Source organism: Phoca vitulina, unplaced genomic scaffold (assembly GCF_004348235.1).
Source record: "Phoca vitulina isolate PV1807 unplaced genomic scaffold, GSC_HSeal_1.0 scaffold24, whole genome shotgun sequence".
Taxonomy (NCBI): Eukaryota; Metazoa; Chordata; class Mammalia; order Carnivora; family Phocidae; genus Phoca; species Phoca vitulina.
The window spans coordinates 23,373,668-23,395,749 of NW_022589727.1; the positions used below are offsets into that span (position 1 = coordinate 23,373,668).

General features: G+C 35.5%; 1 protein-coding gene across 4 annotated transcripts in view; it reads left to right on the forward strand.

The window, feature by feature from the left end:
• SMCHD1 (structural maintenance of chromosomes flexible hinge domain containing 1) overlaps window positions 1-22,082 on the forward strand; it is a 145,009-nt gene that overhangs the window by 25,664 nt on the left and 97,263 nt on the right. For 3 of the 4 annotated variants that reach the window (XM_032421494.1, XM_032421492.1, XM_032421495.1), the window contains exons 6-12: window positions 9,861-9,975; window positions 10,100-10,219; window positions 14,356-14,522; window positions 17,292-17,382; window positions 18,066-18,276; window positions 20,314-20,434; window positions 20,521-20,704. In XM_032421494.1, coding sequence (XP_032277385.1) covers window positions 9,861-9,975; window positions 10,100-10,219; window positions 14,356-14,522; window positions 17,292-17,382; window positions 18,066-18,276; window positions 20,314-20,434; window positions 20,521-20,704 — 1,009 coding nt within the window. Of the gene's footprint in view, window positions 1-9,860; window positions 9,976-10,099; window positions 10,220-14,355; window positions 14,523-17,291; window positions 17,383-18,065; window positions 18,277-20,313; window positions 20,435-20,520; window positions 20,705-22,082 lie in introns of those variants that run through there. The other variant, XM_032421496.1, reaches the window with a different exon arrangement.

Genomic DNA, 22,082 nt, shown 5'->3' on the forward strand with positions numbered 1-22,082 from the left:
TCACTTACAGGATCCCCCTTAATATTTCTTGCAGGGCTGGTTTAGTGGTCACAAAGTCTTTTAATTTCTATTTGTCCTGGAAGCTCTTTATCTCTTCTTCCATTCTGAATGACAGCCTTGGTCGATAAAGTATTCTTGGCTGCATGTTTTTCTCATTTAGTACCCTGAATATATCATGCCAGCCCTTTCTGGCTTGCCAGGTCTCTGTGGATAGGTCTGCTGCCAGCCTTACGTTTTTACTCTTGTAGGTTAAGGACCTCTTGTCCCAAGCTGCTTTCAGTATTTTCTCTTTATCTTTGAAATTTGCAAGCTTCACTCTTATGTGTCGGGGTGTTGATCTGTTTTTATTGATTTTTGAGAGGGGTCCTCTCTACCTTTGGACTTGAATGCCTGTTTCCTTCCCCAGATTAGGGAAGTTCCTACCTATGATTTCCTCTAATATACCTTCTTCCCCCCTTTTCTTCTTCCTCAGGGACCCCAATAATTCTAATATTGTTTTGCTTTATGGTATTGTTGATTTCTCGAAGCCTCCCCTCATGGTTCATTTGTCATTTTTCTCTTTTCCTCAGCTTCCTTCCTTTCCATCAACTTGTCTTCTGTGTCACTTACTCTCTCTTCTGCCTGATTTACCCCAGCTGTTAGAGCATCCAGTTTAGACTGCATCTCAGTTAAAGCATTTTAAATTTCAGCCCGATTAGATTTTATTTCTGCACTAAGAGATTCTCTAGTGTCTTTATGCTTTTTTTCAAGCCCAGCTGGTAACTTCATAATTGTTTTCCTGAATTCCATCTGTGACATTTTACTTATATTCATATCCATTAGATCTGTGGCAGAGAGTATTACTTCTTTTTAGAAACTCCTCTTTTTAGTCATATTGCCCAAAGAAGAATAGATGAACAAGAGAACAAAATCAAAAATGTCAACCATGACCCAAGCGAAATACATACTAGACAAATCCAAAGAGTTCAGAAACCAAAAAGAAAAGGAAAAGAAAGAAAAGGGAGTTGGGGAAGAGAGAATATAATCTCCCAGGTGGACAAAACAGGGTGATCCACTTGATCCTGGGTGTATTTGATCTGTTTGTTAGAAGACACTAAATCCCAAAATTGTAAAGAAAGAAAAACTTATATGTATACAAAAATAAAATTGAATACAGTGAAAGGAAGCCAAAAAATGAAGAATATATCTATAAAATGTAAATGTGAAAAATGAAAGTTAAAAAAAGACTTAAAAACAGTTGATAAAATGAGAAACTAGTTGAATAGAAAAAAAAATTTTATACTGAAAGATAAACGAATCATGAGAAAAAACCTCGAATTCTATATACTGTTTTCCCCTAGCGCTGGAGTTTTGCAGGCCTGTATGCTTCGTAAACTTGGTGTTCACCTGTTGTTCCAGCTGGTCTTCTGGGGGAGGGGCCTGTTGGGCTGATTCTCAGGTGTCTTTGCTTGGGTGGAGTTGTACTGCCCCTTGCCACGGGGCCGGGCTCAGTGTAAGCTGCTTCTCGTTGCTCTATGTGGCTTTTGTTTCCTGAAGGCTTTCTGTGCCTCTTGAGAGGATGAAAATAAAAATGGCCGTGCTCTACTCCAGCCCCAGAGCTGAAGGATTCTGGTCCCCCCTTTTCAGTAAACCCTCAGGGATAAGCGGTCTTCCCTTTTGTGTGCGCCAAAGTCTGCAGACTCCTGCAGTGCCTGCCCTCACCGATCCTCCCCAGGGAAAGGAGGAGGGTCGCCATGGTTCTGCCCTCTGCGGGGCCTCCGCAGGGAGAGCTGTTGCTGGGTCATGCCGCTGTGCACGGTTTATGGCAAACCGAGCTGAGAGCCCCCTTCCAGCCTTGCTGAATGAAACCAGTTTCCCTCCTCCAGTGCTTGGAAATTGCCGGCTCAGGCACCCCCATTCTTTCTGTGACCCTGGGGATCCTGAGACCACACTGTCCCACCTAGAATTCTGCCCCACTTCACCACCTGAGCACCTTTCAGGCAGGGATGTCTCTCACTGGAGCAGATTCCTAAAGGTTCCGATTTTGTGCTCTGGGGCAAATCACTTTCTGGTAGCTGGCTTATGGAGGCTCCCTCCCCCTGCCATTTATTTTCAGCTATATCCCCTCCGATTCACTTCTCTGTACTAACTACCTTGCAAAAAGTGGTTGCTTTTCTATTTGTAGAGTTTCAGCAATTCTTTTCTTATATCTGAGGTTGAATTCATAGGTGTTGAGAATGATTTGATAGTTATCTAGCTAAATTCAAGGGACCATATGAAACGAGGTCTCCTGCTCATCTGCCGTCTTTCCTCCCCTTAAGCCAGTGCTGGAGCTTTTAAAAACCACTACAGACCTCTCATTCTCCAGCTTTTCCTAATAAGTTTTTGGCCAGATTCTTATTTTCTCTTGATTGTTTTCATTGCCTTAGTCAGCTGTGATCATAAACAATTGCCACTGATTGGTTTTTTTTTTTTTTAAGATTTTATTTATTTATTTATTTGAGAGAGAGAGAGAGAGAGAGAGACAGCATGAGAGGAGAGAGGGTCAGAGGGAGAAGCAGGCTCCCCGCTGAGCCAGGAGCCCGATGTGGGACTCGATCTCAGGACTCTGGGATCATGACCCGAGCCGAAGGCAGTCGTTTAACTAACTGAGCCACCCAGGCGCCCCGCCACTGATTGTTTTTGACAAATGACCCACCAGAAAAAGTGGTTCACAGGGAGCAAGTTCTGAGTTAGGTCAAGTAAAGGCAAAGCCTGCAGGTGGAGGTTCCTCGGGATTGGTCAGAGAAATCTAATAATGACAGTTGTATGGGGAAGGGGCTTTGAGGGAACTCCAAATTCACTCCAGTGACTCCTGCCTGGGTGGCTGGTTTTCACCATGATTGCAGGGCTGTCAGTTTTCAAGGCTTCTGTGGAGCTGGTGAGAAGAAAAGGGATAGGGCATGTTAAAACATCACAGAGCTCACTGATCTGAGATTCAGCTGGTATCTTGAATAAATACTCCTTGGATTGTTCCAAGCCTTTGGTTAACACTTAAGAGTTCTGAAAATGTTGATTTTGACAATGTTTTCAGATGGTGTCATTGGTTTTATCAGTGAACGGGTTTTCATAGGTCCTTACTCTACCTTTATGGAAGTGCTCACTCTCTTAACTGATTTTTGACATACACATTCACCTGTGTAATCCAAACCTCTCAACAGGTAGAACATTACATGAATCTAGAAAATGTGCTCATCATCACTTAGGCTCTGTTATAATCATTGCCTTAGAAGTTAAATTAGATACCTAGAACATAATTGTAATACTGTGTGTTCATTTAATTATTTTGTAGAAGGAAGAAGTATGACAGGTCTGCTGGGTGGTTATAATTCAGATGTATGTTGGATTAGTGCTACTTTCTGCACTTTCAACTTGCTTAGCAATTAAAAGGTTCTCAACTTAGGGAGCCAATTTTTTTGAAAATAAAAATACCATGCCACATGGCCCACTTCCCATGCCATTTTTTAGGTTGTAGAATTGGACCCTCAACAGGATTTCCCCCTAATTTTCCTAAAGAAAAAGCTCCTGGGTCTTCAGTATATTTCTGCGAATTAAGATGAGCTTTCGTTTACCTTGATATTTGTGTTATTTGAATTCAGAGAATGAGTATGTAACATTTAGACCTCCTACTTTAATTTGGTTATTTTTGTTGTGTCACACAGATTTATTCCAGAAGCTCTAATAGGGATCTGTGGCCATTTGTCAGTTTGTTGGAGGTAAAGCTTTTATTGTGGGGTTATTCCCTTTGGTAGGTTTGAGATAGTGAGATATAAATATATATATGTAGTCACTCTACCCTGTTTCCTGGCAACCACTTACATTGTTTTCAGTTTCTTTTACTAATTTGATTACACTTCCTGTTCCTTTTTCTTACTTTCAACACCTTTTGTGATTTGTTTCTTTTCAGATTTTGTTTCTCTCTTCTAATGGAATACTCTTATTTCAGAAAGATACAGTGTCATTTTACATTGTATCAAATATATGATTGAGATGTTTTTTGAAATTCTTTTGGACTGTGATGTGAATTTATTTCTGAGGCAGGTGACTTTCTAAATTCTCCAGAGGATTGCTTCTACAGTGCAAGATTTATCTTGAGGTCTTAGATTATCTTCCTCTTTTCCTTACCTTCATGAGGGGTATTTATATAACCCTTGAGTGTGAGTACAGGAAATTTTCTGGACTTAATTACAGAAGTCTGAAACCTACTGGAAATTTGTATTCTCAGCCTTATTTGCCATGATAGGGTTTTTGCCTAGGTTAGGTTTGCATGGATGGTTTGGTTTGAAAGGGAGACTTACTTACTGGTGACTTTGTCCATTCCTTATCATTGAACAGAATTTCTTAGTTTTGAATCAATTTAAGTATGTGTGTGTTGTTTTATCTCTGAGCTCCTCTCTCTCTAAACTTTTGTATACTTCCCATAGATGTTTTAAGATAGTATTTGGGGTCGGGTATTTTGAGCCTATTTCCTAGAAGTATTGCATAGTAATTAAAGTCTTAGAACCCATTTACTTTTTTTTTTTTTAATTTTTTTTTAAGTTATCTCTACACCCAATTTGGAGCTTGAACGCACAACCTCAAGAACAAGAGTTGTGTGGTTCAGCCAGGCGCCCTAAACCCATTTATTTCTTATTTTTCTTAATAGACACTAGGTTCATAGAATTTGATTAATTATAATTTTTGGTTTATAACAGTTCATCAATTCAGGCATTATATTTTTTAAGGTTTATTTATTGAAAAATTTAGTAAGCTGAGTAACCAGAATTTACCACCCAAACCAGTAAGTAGCACATTTTCTGTAACATACATCTGCGTGTTCCTCCCTTGTTGTTTTCTCCCCTCATCAAAGCTAATCACTATCTTGAATTGTTTTTATTTCCTTATTTTTTTTTAAGATTTTATTTATTTATTTGTCAGAGAGAGAACACACAAGCAGGGGGACTGGCAGAGGGAGAAGCAGGCTCCTCGCTGAGCAAGAAGCCCGATGCTGGACTCTATCCCAGTACTGTGGGATTATGACCTGAGCCAAAGGCAGACACTCAACCGACTGAACCACCCAGGCTTCCCTATTTCCCTATTTTTAAAAAATCTAATTTTGCTTATTTTTTGATGCTGCAAAAGATAATCATACTATTTGTAGTTCTACAAGGGCCTTGTATTTTCACTTAATATTAGGTTACTAAGATTTCAACTTTGTGTGGGTCTGTAGTTTATTTTTTTTCATAACTGTAAAATATTCTTTTGTGTATATTTAAAAGAAATCATACTATATTTATCCATTCTCCATTCAGTGGGCATTTGGCTTCCCCTACCACATTTAGCATTATGAGTAGTACTGTCTTATAAGTTGTATAATTGTGTGTGCATGTGTGTGTATGCTGTTATACGGTGTTATGTATGTTTGTTAGTCCAAATCTACATAAGTTCTTAGGTACCTAGAAGGGAACTTGTGGGTTGTAAAGATGGAAGTTCCAATATACAAGGTAATGGCAAATTGTTGTTGTTTTAAATTTTATTCATTTATTTGAGAGAGAGTGGGTGAGCAAGAGAGAGTGCACGAGATGGGGTGGGGTAGGAACAGAGGGAGAAGGAGAAGCAGACTCCCCGCTGAGCAGGGAGCCCGATGTGGGGCTTGATCCTGGGACTTCAGGATCATGACCTGAGCCTAAGTCAGATGCTTAACTGACTGAGCCACCCAGGTGCCCTAGCAAATTGTTTTCTAGAGAGATTATATTTGTTTATTCATACATCCATCACTTATGAAAGTTTGGGTGTTTTTTTTTTTAAAGTTTGAGTTTTAAAACTCACTTTGGAAGCCATTTGGGTCTGTTAAGCTTCTTGCAGAAGGAATTTTTTTTTTTTTTTTTTTTTAGATATTTATTTATTTGACAGAGACATAGCGAGAGAGGGAACACAAGCAGGGGGAGTGGGAGAGGGAGAAGCAGACTTCCTGCAGAGCAGGGAGCCTGATGCGGGGCTCTATCCCAGGACCCTGGGATCATGACCTGAGCCGAAGGCAGACCCTTAACGACTGAGCCACCCAGGTGCCCCTGCATAAAGAATTTTTAACTATTACTTTGATTTTGTTAATAGAGTTATAAGAATAGGCTATTACTATTGACTTAGTTTTGGTGAATAATACTTTACTTGGAGTGTTAGTCCATTTCATTAAATTTTCAAGTTTATTAGCATATAGTTGTTGGTAATGCTTTCAAAGAAACAATGTTTGCTTTGATAAATTTTTTTTTTCTGGTTTCAAATTCTTTTTCTGTTTTCAAATTCTTTGATTTCATGCTCTTTATGTTCTTGCTTTAGATTTATTTTGCTTTTTTTTTTTTTGGTAGCATCTTGAGGTGTAGAATCTTAGACGAGTCTCAGATCAATAATGAATATTTTGTGCTATAAATTTTCTTTTTCTCTCTCTCTTATTATTTTTTTGGAGAGGGAGGTAGGGGAGGGGCAGAGGGAGAGGGAGGGAAAGAGAGAGAATCTTAAGCAAGCTCCATGCCCACTTGTGGAGCCTGACGCAGGGCTCAATTTCACAACCCTTAGATATGACTGGAGCCCAAATCAAGAGTTAGACACTTAACCAACTGAGCCACCCAGGCGCCCCTATAAATACTCTTTTAAGAACTACTTTCACTACGTCCCAAGTTTTGATAATGCTATATATTCATATTCCTACAGTTTGGTGTATTTTTTATTTCCTTTGCAACTTGTTCTTTGATCCATAGATTGTTTTAGGAATGTGTTATTCAGTTTCCAAGTGTTCTTAACATATTTTCCTCTTGTCTTTATATCGATGTCTAGTTTGGTTTTATTGTCAGAGAACATACTCTATATATACTCTTTTAAATTTGTCAAGATTTGTTTTGTGCTCCAGAATATGATCTGTTTTGGGGAATTTTTATGTGTTCTTGAAAAGAATGTGTATTCTGCTGTTGTTGGGAGGAGTGTTCTGTAAATGTCAGTTTGATTCCATTGGTTGATGATATTATTTAGTTCTTTTATATCCTTGCTGGTTTTCTGTGTGATGGTGACTAAGATAGGGATATTGAAGTTCCCCACTTATTTGCAGGTTTGTTTATTTCTTTTTTCAGTTCTCTGAATTTTTGCTTTGTATATTTTGAACTTGTGTTATTTTGTGTATACACAGAATTTTTATGCATTCTTGGTAAGTGCATCCTTTTATCATTATGTAATAATACTCTTCTGTCCCTGGTAATTTTCTTGCTCTGAAGTGTATTTTCTGTGATATTCGTCAGCTATTCTTTTCATTCATGTTTGCCTGGTATGTCTTTTCTCATCCTTTTTTTTTTTTTTTTAAGCAGGGGGAGTGGGAGAGGGAGAAGCAGGCTTCCTGTGGAGCAGGGAGCCGGATGCAGGGTTCGATCCCAGGACTCTGGGATCACGACCCAACCTGAAGGCAGAAGCTCAATGACTGAGCCACCCAGGCGCCCCTCATCCATTTTCTTTTAACCTACTTGTATCATTATATTTGAAATGAGTTTCTTGTAAACAATATATAGTTGAGTCACTTTTTTTATGGGTCACTCTCCCAGTTTTATTTAGTGTATTTGCATTATGTTTACTGTAATTATTGATATATTGGGACTTAAGTGTGTCATGTTATAACTTCTGTTTGTTCCCTTTATTTTTCATTTTTCTTTTCTGACCTTTGTATGGATTACTTGAACATATTTTACTATTCCATATTTTACTATTTTCTTTATAAGGTGATTTTGAGTATATATATATATATATATATATATATATTTTTTTTTTTTTTAGCAATCACTCTAGGGAATTCTGTATGTAGACAAAACATTATATTCTACTAGTGAAGATATTTTACCACTTAAAGTGAATTGAAAATGAAATATTACCAAATTATGTCAGTTCCTTAACTCTCTCCCCTTTATAATTCAGTTTTGGTTTTTTTTTTTAAGATTTTTTTCATTTATTAGAGAGCATGAGGGAGGTTGGGGCGGGGAGAGTGGGCAGACAGGGCAGAGGGAGAGGGAGAAGCAGACTCCTGGCTGAGCAAGAAACCTGATACGGGGCTTGATCCCAGGACCCTGGGATCATGACCTGAGCCAAAGGCAGATGCTTAACCAACTGAGCCACCCAGGTGCCCTATAATTTAGTTTTCTTAAGTATTACCTCTGTATACATTGAGAACCATATCAAATAGTGTTATTTTGATTTCAGCAGTCTAATTTTAAAAACTCAAGAGGAGAAGTGTGGTCTATTTAATTTACCCATGTATTTGTTTTATTCTTCATATCTTGGTGATAATCTTTTATCTACTTTGTTTGATGTTAATATAGCTACTCCAGCTTTCTTTACATTAGTGTTAAGATGCTAACTCTTTTTCTAACTTTTTAACCTATTGTCACTTTATATTAGGCAGCATATAGTTATGTCTTAAAATTTCACAATCTCTGCCTTTTAATTGGGGTATTTAGACCAGTTATATTCACTGCAATTATTGCTATGCTTGTTCCTGTTTTTTTTTCTCTTATTTCAAATTGAGTATTTTTTGTGTGTGTAATTCTATTTTATTTCTTTCCTTTGTTGGATTATTAGTTGTTACTCTTGTTCTACTGATAATTTTAGGATTCAAAATATATAACTTTAATTTGTCATAGTCTATCCCAAGTAATATTATTCACTTCACATACAATATTATTACATCACAGCAATAATATCCATGCCATTTACTGTCTTGATCTTTTGTTCTTGTACATTTTACATTGATATATATTAAATATCAAACTGTATTCTGGTTTTCCTTTAAACAGGATTCCTTCCCTCTAGTTAATTGACACATTCATTACCTTACATATTTACCTTTTTTGTTGTTTGTTTTTGGTGAGAGCATTTTTTAAGTTTTATTCTCTTAGCAGATTTCAGTTATACAGTAGAGTGTTAGTGACTAGATCTTCAGACCTTACTCATCTTCTAGCTGAGTTTGCGTTCTTTTACAACCTCTCCCTATTTCTTGCACTCCCCAGCTTCTGTCAACCAGTATTTGTAGCTTTTTCCATTTTCTCCTCTCTTTCCAGTACTACACTTGTGTGAGATGTTTTCTTTTAGTCCCTCATGTCTTTTATACCCACTTTGATATTTTCTGTTCCTTTTCTTTTTTTATTTCTTATGGGAAAGTTCATTGAATGTATCTTTGTGTTTTCTAATTCTTTCCAGCTATGCCACATCTAGTGTTTACCTTTTCCATTGAGTGTAATAGGGGCTCTGGCCTCATCCCCAATTCTGTTTATATCTGATATTGGGAAATGGTGTCCCTGGACACCTAGCCTATGTTTTGAGAGACCAGGGATGCCTACTCTCCAGAGTGTTGTTAATGGTTCCATAAGAGGTTCTTTTGTCATGATACATGGAAGTAAGAATGTCTTTGCTATAATTCCTGTATTCTTCAGAGAATCTTCTTATTGTGTAAGTCATAGTGAGCAATGTTTTATAAGTTTTGAAGCAGTAAACAATTTTGAAGGGACAGATGTAGGGGTAGTAGGATAGATAAGGATACGGGCATTTATTTAGTCTTGTTTGCTGAGAGAGTTTATGATTTAGTAGGGTGGACCCAAGAATGTGCGTTTCTTGAGTTTTTTGGTGATGCTGATAACAGCAGGTCTGGGGAATATATTTTGAGAACTGCTGGATTAGATGCTATCTTGACTTTGGGCTCTGATTCCTTTACCTTGAATTAGGGGTGTTGTCTAGCTTGGGGATCATTTTATTAACACTTAATAAAAGTTCTATAGCAATTTCTCTTGGTACTTAAGTAGCCTGTTTAAAATCACTGCATTAATGTTTTATTTTAGTGATCATTCAGGATATGTTCGTCCAGTACCAGTGCCACGCAGTTTAAATAGTGATATTTCCTATTTTGGTGTTGGGGGCAAGCAGGCTGTTTTCTTTGTTGGACAATCAGCCAGAGTAAGTAAAAAGGTTTCTTATAAATAAAAGTTGATTAAAAATATTTTGAGGTTGATTCTGTCTAAATGTGTTAACCAGTTTAACTTTTAGGAATTTTTTAAGTACTCTTTTTAATATTTAACAGATGATAAGCAAACCTGCAGATTCCCAAGATGTTCATGAACTTGTGCTTTCTAAAGAAGATTTTGAGAAGAAGGAGAAAAATAAAGAGGCAATATATAGTGGATATATTAGAAACAGAAAGGTATGATACATTTTAACTCATTAATTATAAAGTTGTTACTGTTGGACATATGATAGAGACAAAAATTTTTTTTTCAATTTCTATCCAAGATACTTACACTATTGCTTTAAAAGTTGAAGGTATGGCATTTTCAAATTGTATTAATTTTCATCTTTTTCCTTTTGTCATGTGAATAGCAAAAAGTGACTATTTACATGCTTTTTCAGGCTGGAAGTCTTCAGGCAACAACTTGTCTCATAAAGCTAGCTTCCTGGAAGTTGCTCATAAAATAGTAAACTTTTTTCCTTACACTGAGATTGAATTTTTAAACCTTTTTTGGTCTAACAATTTCAAGTTAGATAATAAGCTTTTAGGAAATCAGAGCTCTAGAGAAATAAATGAGTGATTTATTTCTGTTAGAAATTTACATTCAGATTCTAATTTTAGTGAGCAGAATGTTAGCAAATTTGCATCGTGGTGGTGAGTATATAGTATTTATTGTATTATTCAACTTTTCTCCACTTGAAACATTTTAGAATTTTTTAAATGTTTTTTAAAAATTATTATTTTTAAGTAGGCTCCATGCCCAGTATAGGGCTTGAACTCACAACACTGAGATTAAGAGTCATGTGCTGTACCCACTGAGCCAGCCAGGCACCCCTAAAATTTTTAAAGTAATTTTGAGCTTCTTAAATTCTTTTCTGATTCTGAAGTAAGTTGTAAAAAATGTATAGGAAACTTAAATAAAAGTCTCAAATTCTGGGAAGAAATTTCTAGTTGAATTTCTAGTCTAACTTTTTTATTATATGCTTTCAGGGTTTTGTTTTTTGTTTTTTATTTTAATTCCAGTGTTGTTAACATACAGTATTATATATTAGTTTCAGGTGTACAATATAGTGATTCAACAATTCCATATATTACTCAGTACTCATCTAGATAAGTGTACACTTACCTGAAACTAATGTAATACTGTAATACTGAAGTTAAAATAAAACCTCCTTATTGGCATCTTGAGTTGGGGGTGGGGGAAGTGTACTCTTAATCTCCTTCATATACTTACTTTTTAAAAATATATTTACACTTTTGAGCCACATTTTTTAACATTTTGGGTATTTCTCCATTTCATAAAATATTTTTGTACACGTGCACTTTTAATAGGTTTATGGCAATTTGTATTGTAATTTAACTATTCTGTTGAGCATTTAACTTAAAGGATTTTATTATAATTATAAATAAAGACACTGCCATGAGTCTTTGCATAACATTTTGCCCAAATTAGTTTTTTCTTCGTACAGATTATAGAATTTTAAAAGTGTGACAATGAATTTGAACTTTTTAAATGTTCACGGTGTGGAATACAAATTGCTTTTCTAAAAGGTTAAACCCAAGTCAAATACAGTCCCCAAAGCAGTATATGGAAGTGCCTATCTGATAACTTCCTTATTTTTAAAAAGTGGAGTGGAGGGGAAGGCAGCAAAATGCTGGCAATTTGACAGGTGAAAATAATACCTTTTCTTTATTAAATGGGCTGAATATTTTTTTTGTATTTATAAGCCACTTTCTTCTATATAACGTCACATTCTCTTTTGTCCAGGAAATTTCTTCATTTTGCTCATCTCACTTTTTCCCTTTTTAAATTTGTTGCATTTATTACACAGTTTACACATCTTATTATATTTACATAATAGTATTCCATCTTTTTCATCTTATGTTACCATCCCAAAGCCCTATATGGTGTATTTGTGGAAATATTTGCCATGTCAAAACAGGTGAAAAATAGGAATTGAGAATTTAAGTGTTTCTCAAAACTGTATAGGTATGATAAAACTTGGATAGAACTATATTATCTCTTGGGTCATCATTTCTGCCATTTTTTCCTGTGATTTGTGCTTAATTTGTGCCAACAAGCATCTCATGGATACTAATAGGTCCCTGGTCCTTTTTTTTTTTTTTCTCTGACCAGTCTTTTCCAGCCTACTTTTTGGTTTCTCCAACTCTTATACACAGTCTTGTGTATAGAGTTGGTGGCTCTTGATTTACCACCAGGAGTCTTGCTTTTTCTAGGGGGCAATATATATGCCACTTAACACCAACAGTTCTCAAATTTGTATTTCTTGTCAAGACTTTTAAGATTGAGACACTGAATCAGGCTGGACTCCACTGAGGAAACAAATCATTCTAGACACTTCAAACAGAAAAGGATTTAATAAAGGGAATTAGATGATGAACTCTTTGCTCAGCCTCCTAGAAGGATACTCTGGGACACTCTGAATTGGTCTTCAAGGGATGCTGCAACATCTGCTATAATCATGAAGTTGGAGGACCACCACTGGATCAGGAATTTAGAAACCTGCCTTATCTGTGATCCAGGAGTTGGAAAAGTCTTGCTGGCGCAGTTCCTCCAACACCAAAACACAGACCTTTTGGCTATAACCGGTGCTGTATCAGTGCTAACACTTGAAGCCGGAACCTGGGTATCCAGTCGTTCAGTACCTTGCATAACAGAAAACGTTCAAGAAATCTCAGGAAATGGCCTTCGTCTTATTTTCCCCTTCTAAATTTTTGGCTACTACATCTAATTGGTGAAACCTAATTTGCATCCACCACCTAAAATGTAAGGGAGTCTGAAAAGTAGACTTTTGGCTTTCCATTCCTTGCGGTCCAGGAAGGGACAATAAAAGGTGGGATGGGGTGCTGAATACCAGCTGATCGTATCTGGCACACTCATTTCCCATTTCAGTTAGATGCCTTTCCCCAGATGTTCCATGAGTATCTCACTTTTGGTGCATCCAAAATAAAATATATCTACAAACCTTTTCTGTTCTTTCCTCTTTCCCACTTTTCCCCCAACTACTCTTTGCAATTAACAGCGTCCCCTGGCCAAGTAGTTAGTAATCGTAATCCTTGTTAATCATTCACCATTCAGTTCTTTTAACATAGTTTTTCATCTGCCCTTTCTTCCATCCATTTTCACTGCTTGATTCAGCAGATTCTTCTTTCATGATGTATTTATCATATACTTTAAACTACCTTGTTTGCCTTATACTCTCAAATCCTTCATGTTCTCATTGGGCTGGAATGTTCTAGTCATGTGCTAGGTAAATGTCACCCTCTTTTTAACTCTGTAGCTCTTGGTTCATCTCTTTATAATGGCACATTGTTTTGTAATCATTTGTTTCTCATCTATCAGAATTTGTAGGGAGGGAAGGCACTGGTCTTATTTAACTCTATCTTCCCTTGTACCCATGTTGAGTCGTATAACTTAGAAGGTGCTCGATAAATATTTGGTAATGAACCTGCATCACTAGTAAACTAATCCACAAGCTCCCAAAGTGTATAAAATATTACTTGTAGCTGTAATATTAGTGTATAGGGATGCATTGGAATGGTTTTGGAGGGTTTGTTTTTATTTTTAAGAAGTGGTAATGTATGCTTATTTTAAAAAATCAACCAGTTTCCTAGATGTAATAGTTTGGTGTGTATCCTTAAAAGCTTTTATGTATATGGCAACATACATAGTATATATATGCATGTAATTTTAACACATAAAGACTTAGAATAAAAATCGAGATGTTTGTAATTCTTATCCTCAAACACTCTTTACTCTTTCCCCTCCCCACTTCCCTTCTAAGCAAGCTATAGATAATCTCTGAAAGTGGACTAGGGTCCAGGATTATTTTATTCCCTTTTAAACACAGTGCCTTTGGGCTAAGCCACCTGGGTGCAGGCTACATCCCACTTTTCTTGAACATGGAGGGCTGGGCGTTTATTCGTTCTGGCCAAGTTAAGTGGTAGGTATCCCAAACAAGGACTCATTCCACCCTAGGGTAAGTGTCTTTAGTTTTTTTCAGCATTTTAAAACTCAGTATATATATATATTTTCTTACCTTTTCTTTTATGATCCAAAAATTGATTTAATCAGCATTGTGGTGTAGGGTACTCCTGTATATGTGCCCGTTTAGCAATCTGTATTAAAGCTGTCCTGTCCTCACAGCATTGTACGTACTCATCTGACTTGTCTTGGGCTATTTTCCTTCAAAAGTTTTTTGAAGCCTGTTTATGAAACTAAGCGAATCATATTAAAAGTTAATGTAAATGTTATTTGTATATTACAATTAAGTGTATCTAATCTGTTGTATTTATATTCACTCTCCTAGCCATCTGATTCTGTTCACATTACAAATGATGATGAAAGATTTCTACATCATCTTATCTTAGAGGAGAAGGAAAAAGATAGCTTTACTGCTGTGGTTATCACAGGAGTACAACCAGAACACATACAGTATTTGAAAAATTATTTCCTTCTTTGGACAAGACAGTTAGCGTAAGTAATTACTTGATTCAGGACATGTTGCTATGTATTCTTTTTAAGACAGAAAATATTAGAGCTACATTGAAACCTCTTGGCTGTGTGCTTTGCTTCTGTCTCATTTCCTTCCCTTAAGTGCAGTAACCAGTACTCTAAGGTTAACGTTAAAACAGTTCTCTATTCTGTAAATATTTATTGATCACCTGTAGCGTATTGCTCATTATTTGAGGGGCAGGCTTTTAAGACCTATGATAAAATTTAAAATAAACTTCAGAATTTATCAAATTCAACACCATCACTTTCATATTCCCCTTTTGTGCTTCTTCTCTATAGCACCTGTCATAATCTTGCATACCATATATTTTCATTTTTTTTCTGCCTTCCTCCATTGGAATGTCTTTTTTTCCTGCACTGCTATATCCCTAGTGTTTCCTGTTAAATAGTAGATGCTCAGGGGCGCCTGGGTGGCTCAGTCGTTAAGCGTCTGCCTTTGGCTCAGGTCATGGTCCCGGGGTCCTGGGATCGAGCCCCGCATCGGGCTCCCTGCTCAGCAGGAAGCCTGCTTCTCCCTCTTCAACTCCCGCTGCTTCTGTTCCCTCTCTCGCTGTGTCTCTCTCTGTCAAATAAATAAATAAAATCTTTAAAAAAAAAAAAATAGTAGATGCTCAGTAAATGTTAATGAGTGCATGAAGTCTATTAAAATAATATATGCAAATGTGCCTATATGACATATTAATATATTTTCAGTACATCTTTGTGTATTTATTCCAGGAAAACTTTTAGAGTATAACATATTCCATTAGAACAAATCATCAGAATATTTAATGGTTCTTAGTTTTTTTCCGTAGTTATATAGTAAATACCATTTACTGGATCACTTCAATAATTTGCATTAGTCCACATTACTGAGTCTTGCAAAAATGGGTACATCTGCACGAAATTCACTTTTTTAAATTAGATTTTATTTTATTAAGATTTTATTTATTTATTTGAGAGAGAGGGAGAGAGAGCACAGAGGGAGAGGGCGAAGCGGGTTCCCTGGAGCCTGAAATCATGACCCGAGGGGAAGGTAGCCACCCAACAGACTGAGCCACCCAGGCGCCCATAAGATTTTATTTTTAAATAATCTCTACACCCAACATGGGGCTCCAACTCAAAACCTGGGATCAGGATTTGCATGCTCCACCAACTGAGCCAGGTGCCCCCCAAATTCACATTTTTTAAAAAGTATTTTTTTCACATTTACCCAAAAGGCTATTGCACTTAATTTGAGATTCTTTATTTTATACATAAGTATATACTAACAGTTTAAATTTTTTTCTAAAAAACTAAAATTTTAATTTAATTTTTTTATTTTTAAGATTTTATTTATTTGAGAGCATGTGTGAGAGAGAGAGCATGAGCAGGGGGAGGGGTAGAGGGAGAAGCCGACTCCCCACTGAGCAAGGAGCCCGATGTGGGACTCGATCTCAGGACCCTGGAATCATGACCTGAGCTGAAGACAGATGTTTAACCGACTGAGCCACCCAGGTGCCCAGAAAATAATTTTATTTTAGAAGTACCTTTTCTCTTGTAGAATATTGATGTTTATTGACTGTAACCCAAGAATTTTAAATATAGACTTGGGAATTTTTATTCTCTAAGTCCATATTTCATTAGCTACTTTGTAATTATTTCTTTTAACCAAAGGAACTCAGTGTACATAGCACATAATTAGAATATAATCTTGCTCTAACAAAGAATAACATATTACTTTAACCATTCTTTGAAACCTATCTGTTAAGCTAATTATAACACTTTCGGAATATATTATTGTAACCTTATTGTTGATTATGATAACACTTTTGAGGTGCATGAAGAAAGATCTGAAGATTTTCAGTGATTTCCTTTTATCTCATTATTCTAAAGAGTAGCTAGGATAATTTTTTAAAATTAAAATTCATACAAAGGAACATTGCAAATTCCTATTTGAAGAGTAATGATAGATGTATGTTTTAGCCATGAATAGTCTCACCAAAATATCTTTTAAAACTTTAAAGTGGTAAGAGTTCTGAATTGGTGATTTTTGAAGGGATATATTAGTTTTGCTTTGGGAATTTGGGGATGAGATTGTCTTGATGCTGTAGGAGAGGAGGGATGAGAGTTATGGAATGATATTCTCATATTGAGGAGATAAATTTAAATCCTACATACTCCCTGATATTTAAGTCCTTTCTAGAACATTCCTGACAAGTAGAATTATAGTCTCTTGCCTTCTGGTTTTCACTTTTTTGATAAACTATACTTTTGGGAGGTGTAAACTATGTGGGCTTTTTACGTTGGAAAGGCCTGGATTGTAGTCCACCTCTCAAACTGTAGTTCTGTAACTTTAGTTAAAGTATATAACCCCCTTACATCCCAGTTTCTGTATCTATAAAATGAGGTATAGTAATACCTTCATCTTAGGATTGTTTTTACCATTAAATGGGATATACTGTATTTAAGAATGCTTAGTATAGTGGCGCCTGGATGGCTCAGTTGGTTAAGCATCTGACTCTTGATTTCCACTCAGGTCATGATCTCAGGGTTATGAGATCAGGCCCCACGTCAGGCTCCATGCCTGCTTAAGATTCTCTCTCCCTCTCCCCTCTTACCCCTGCATGCCCCCCCCCAAAAAAATGCTTAGTATAATGCTTAGCACCTACCAAATAGTAGTTATAAAATTTTTTTTGTAGATTATTTTATGAACTGTAATTTTATGAATTAAATTGAATTAAAAGTATAAAGTATTTTTCTGTATTTTAGGCATATTTATCATTACTATATTCATGGCCCAAAAGGAAATGAAAAACGTACATCAAAAGAAGTTGGACCTTTCAACAACATTGATATTGAAGTAAGATAAAATTCTTTCTTAGAATAATACAGATTATGAGGTATCTGTTCCAGTTCCAAGTGACTCTGGATAAGAAAAATCAGTAATTAGACAACCTCTCTCTCCCTGTGTTTCTCCACAGTACTTTGGCAAATAGATATTTAAGTAAAGAGACCATTGCTCAATGTATGTGGTTTTTGAGCCTTTATTTACTGTAGTACTTGATTTCTCTTTTTCCCCTGTCTTCTACAGAGCTAACATCATGTCTCAAAGCAGGGAGAAAAAGGAATATAAATGTTTCTCTTTGTTCATAGAAGTCTTATGATGATGAAGTAAGGTTTAGAAGCACAGAACATTTGAATACTGGGTTCTCAATATCCTTGCCCACACATTGGGAAGAATTTCACATTATCATTGTCCCACTTCCTACCTCTAAGCACGAAACCTTAAATGTACTCCTGAGTTATCTGTTCATCAGCTCTGCTTTGCTCTTTCTTTGCTTACATTCTGTATTTTTAGTAGTATATTATATTCCTTATTGAGATGCTACTTAATGGTTAAGCCATATATAAACATATTTATAATTAAGCTATATGATTACTTGTATAAATACAAGTTTTGCCTATTCTGTTGTTGGATCATAGTTGAGAACAAAAGTAAATTCACCATAGAATTTAATTATTTTTGTTTTATTTTTATTTTAGATTTCTATGTTTGAGAAGGGGAAAGCACCTAAGATTGTCAACCTAAGGGAAATAGAAGATGACATGCAAACGTTGTATATAAACACAGCAGCTGATAGTTTTGAGTTCAAGGCTCATGTTGAAGGAGATGGTGTAGTGGAAGGGATTATTCGATATCACCCTTTCTTATATGATAGAGAAACTTACCCCGATGATCCATGCTTTCCATCAAGTATGTTAATCTGTTATCTTAGCTACAAAATGTGAAGTTGTGATTTAGGATTGTTTAACCATTATTATTAGTTGGGCTGTTAAGGCTAGATAAAATAAAACTTTTTTCTTTATGAATATCTTAGGTATTTATAATTTTTATAATTCTTGATTTTTGTGTGTATTTACATCCAGATGAATAAAGCATTGGCTTTAAAGAACATTACATATTCTTTTCTCATGGATTTCTTACTGAACTTTTAGCTATGTACTGCATATTAATCCTTAAACATTCCCCATATTGTCTTCCCTTTTTGTAGGTATTTATCAAGAAGCTTTAAGCTTTATATAGTCATACTGGTTTTTTCTTGATGCTTTCTGATTTTTGTCTTGCTGTGGAAAGCCTTCATACACTGCAGATTATAAAAAGATCCTATAGTTTTACTTTTTAACCATTTTATGTTTAAATCTTTAATGCATTTATAATCTCCTTTTTTGTGTGTACAGTGAGGTGGGGCTTTGACTTAATATTTTGCATGTGAGTATTTGGTTTCCTGGCATCAGCTACTGAATGTTACTATTTTTTAAATGGTTTGAAATATTACTTTCATAATAATATTAAGTTCCCATAAATACATAGATCTGGATTCTTTAAGGTATTGATATATTTTATGTTTATATACATGAGTAATGATACTCCTGTAGCTTTATACCATGTACTGATATCTGTAGGGTAGGAAACTTACTATTCTTTTTTGAGAAAATTCTTAATCTTTTGCTCTTCTGGATAAATTTTGGAATCACTTTGTACATTCCCTTTAAAAAATCCTAGTGGAATTACTGAAATTGCATTGAATTCATAGATTAACAATATTAAACTTCTTCATTCAGAATACTTCCTTAGTATATTTTTAGTCTTGTGGGTTCTGGAACCAGATTTCCTAATTTAAATCCCATCTTTACCACTTTCTATTGTGTAAACTTTGACAAACTATCCTTGTCTCCATTTCTCTGTGAAATGGGAGGTAATCTCTTTCCTTGTAGAGGTGTTGTGAATGTTAGATAAGAAACTGGTACAAATGCTTAGAATAGTGTCCAGTAAGTGCTCATACATGTTATTACTCAGTGGCTGTACCTCCCATGATTTTGCTGACCCCTTTTTAATTTGACATTTGTAATTTTTCTATGTGTAGACAAAAAGATAAAGTTCTTCAAATGATATCTTAAAATAAGTTTTCTCAAAGCAAAGTGATTTGGTTTGATAGAAGGGAACTTCTTTGTGTTTTTTTGCGGGAGAAGAAGGGTTTATTTTGGGTGGGTGCCTCAATGCCAAAATAACTAAGGTGTTATGTTTCAGGATCATAGTGTTTGATCCTAATTTGTTTGGGTATATGAAAATGTATTGGTAAGAAGCATAAAAATGTTATAGGCAATTGTGCTAATTATGTGTTTGATGCTTTGTAATGTGTGTCACCTGAATCTGATCTTTGAAAAGTTAGTATTTGAAATAAAATTAAATATAGTATTATTGATTGATTTGTTCAAACTAGGCAAAGTTGTTGCTACTAGACACTGTAGATTTCCCAGGTGATTTTTATGTGAACATATTGGTTCTGACAGAATTGTGAAACTTGTATTTGAGGTACAGGATTCAAGCTTCTATATTTGTAGGGAAGAGGGATTCTACTATAGGGCATAATCTCTGTATGTGCGACCCTCTTACTCTATAAATAGATTTTAAAGATTGCAGGCTCAGTAGCTAGTGTAGTACCCCTAACACAGATTGATAAGTATATAAGTAACTATATATTGATGTAAATCAGTAACACCCATTGGTAATGTGGAACCACTTTGGAAATCTGCCTTGTCTGAGGGCAAACTAAGAGTAAAGCTATCACTAAGTTTTATAGAAAGCAGTGTGAGATATCTTATGAGCTTTTGTTACAGTTTCTCTGAAGCAACTTTAATATTTCACTTAAAGAAGTTGGTTACTCAGTGGTAAAAATTGCATAAATTTTATAGCAATAAACAATTTGCTCCACTCATGCCTTTGCTTTAGAATTAAAAGATGAAGATGATGATGATGATTGTTTCATACTTGAGAAAGCAGCAAGAGGGAAAAGGCCTATTTTTGAATGTTTTTGGAATGGACGGCTAATACCATATACATCTGTTGAAGAGTGAGTTTTGATTTTTGCTGAAATTACATTGTTTCGTAAATCGAATTTTTTACTAATTATAGTATTAATATTTTGTTCTGTTCAAGCTTTGACTGGTGTACTCCTCCAAAGAAGAGAGGGCTTGCACCAATTGAATGTTACAATAGAATATCTGGTGCATTATTCACTAATGACAAATTCCAGGTCAGCACAAATAAACTGACTTTTATGGATCTTGAGCTAAAATTGAAAGATAAGAACACCCTTTTTACAAGGATTTTAAATGGACAGGTATGATTTTAAATATCAATCTTGAATATTTGCATATGTTCTATTTTAAGTATGATGAAAGTCACAAATATGAATTTGTACTGATAATTTACATGCTTTTTATTAAATCAAAAGAATATATATAAATTTTCTTCATGAGCATTTATGTGTTGACATTACTCAAAAATTTCAAAACGATTAGACTATGTTTGAATAAAATTTACAGACTTGTTTAGATCTTAATATCAAGACCTTGACAGTGAGTAGAAGCTACAGAAGCATGTTGATTTGATGAGAGCATATGAGAATAATATTATATACTACAAGGGCTATATGTTGAAGTGCAGTATAAAAATTTGGTAGGCTTAATTTTTTTAATGATAAAGATACTGATTTTCCAATTGCAAGTTAGAAAAATTTAAGGTGAAATCATTTTTAATTTTGTCCCATTTTCATTTGGAAATGGTGTATTAATGGAGTAAGGTATATAGGAAAAAATGAATTTATTTAACTTTATGCATTATCTTCCATGAAAGCATGTAGTGTGGAGATTTTCTTCCTTACTAATTCTCTTAAAGACAGGCATTAAACAGCTTATGCTTGAGTATAAATCTCTCTGTGTATCTCCCAACAGGACAAAGAACAATAAGCAGTGACACATTTTCTTATGTTTTAGTAGAAAACACTTAGTTTTTATTTCATGTCTTAACTTTCTTGAATAGGTAATACGTATATATAATACGTAACTAAAAGGAAAAATGTGAAATGTGTTTTGTAAAGCAGTGTTTCTCAACTTCCTTCTTTCTTTCTTTCTTTCTTTCTTTCTTTCTTTCTTTTTTTTTAAGATTTTATTTATTTGTTTGACAGAGAGAGACACCGCGAGAGAGGGAACACAAGCAGGGGGAGTGGGAGAGGGAGAAGCAGGCTTCCCGTGGAGCAGGGAACCCGATGTGGGACTCGATCCCAGGACTGTGGGATCATGACCTGAGCCAAAGGCAGACATTTAACGACTGAGCCACCCAGGCGCCCCTCTCAACTTCTTTTTCATTATCATCCTCAAAGGAGCTTTTTAGACTTTTTTCCCTCTAGTCATTCCCCCCAATGATATTTACATACTGTAGATATACTGTATATATATTTATTATATATATGTATATCTGTGCTTGATAAATGGAGAGATTTTTATCACCTTGATGAGAATGTGTATGGTTCACAGCGAGGAGCCTTCTGCTTACCCCTTTCCCATAACCAGCTAGTTCTCTTTCTCGTAGGCAGCCAGTGTTCATCATTTTTGGTGTACTCTAGGATTTATACAAGGGAAGGAAAGCTTTGTTACTCGTAGTAACCATTGAGACCTTGGTTCCAAAGATGATAGCAAAGATTTTCTTTCTTAGCAATG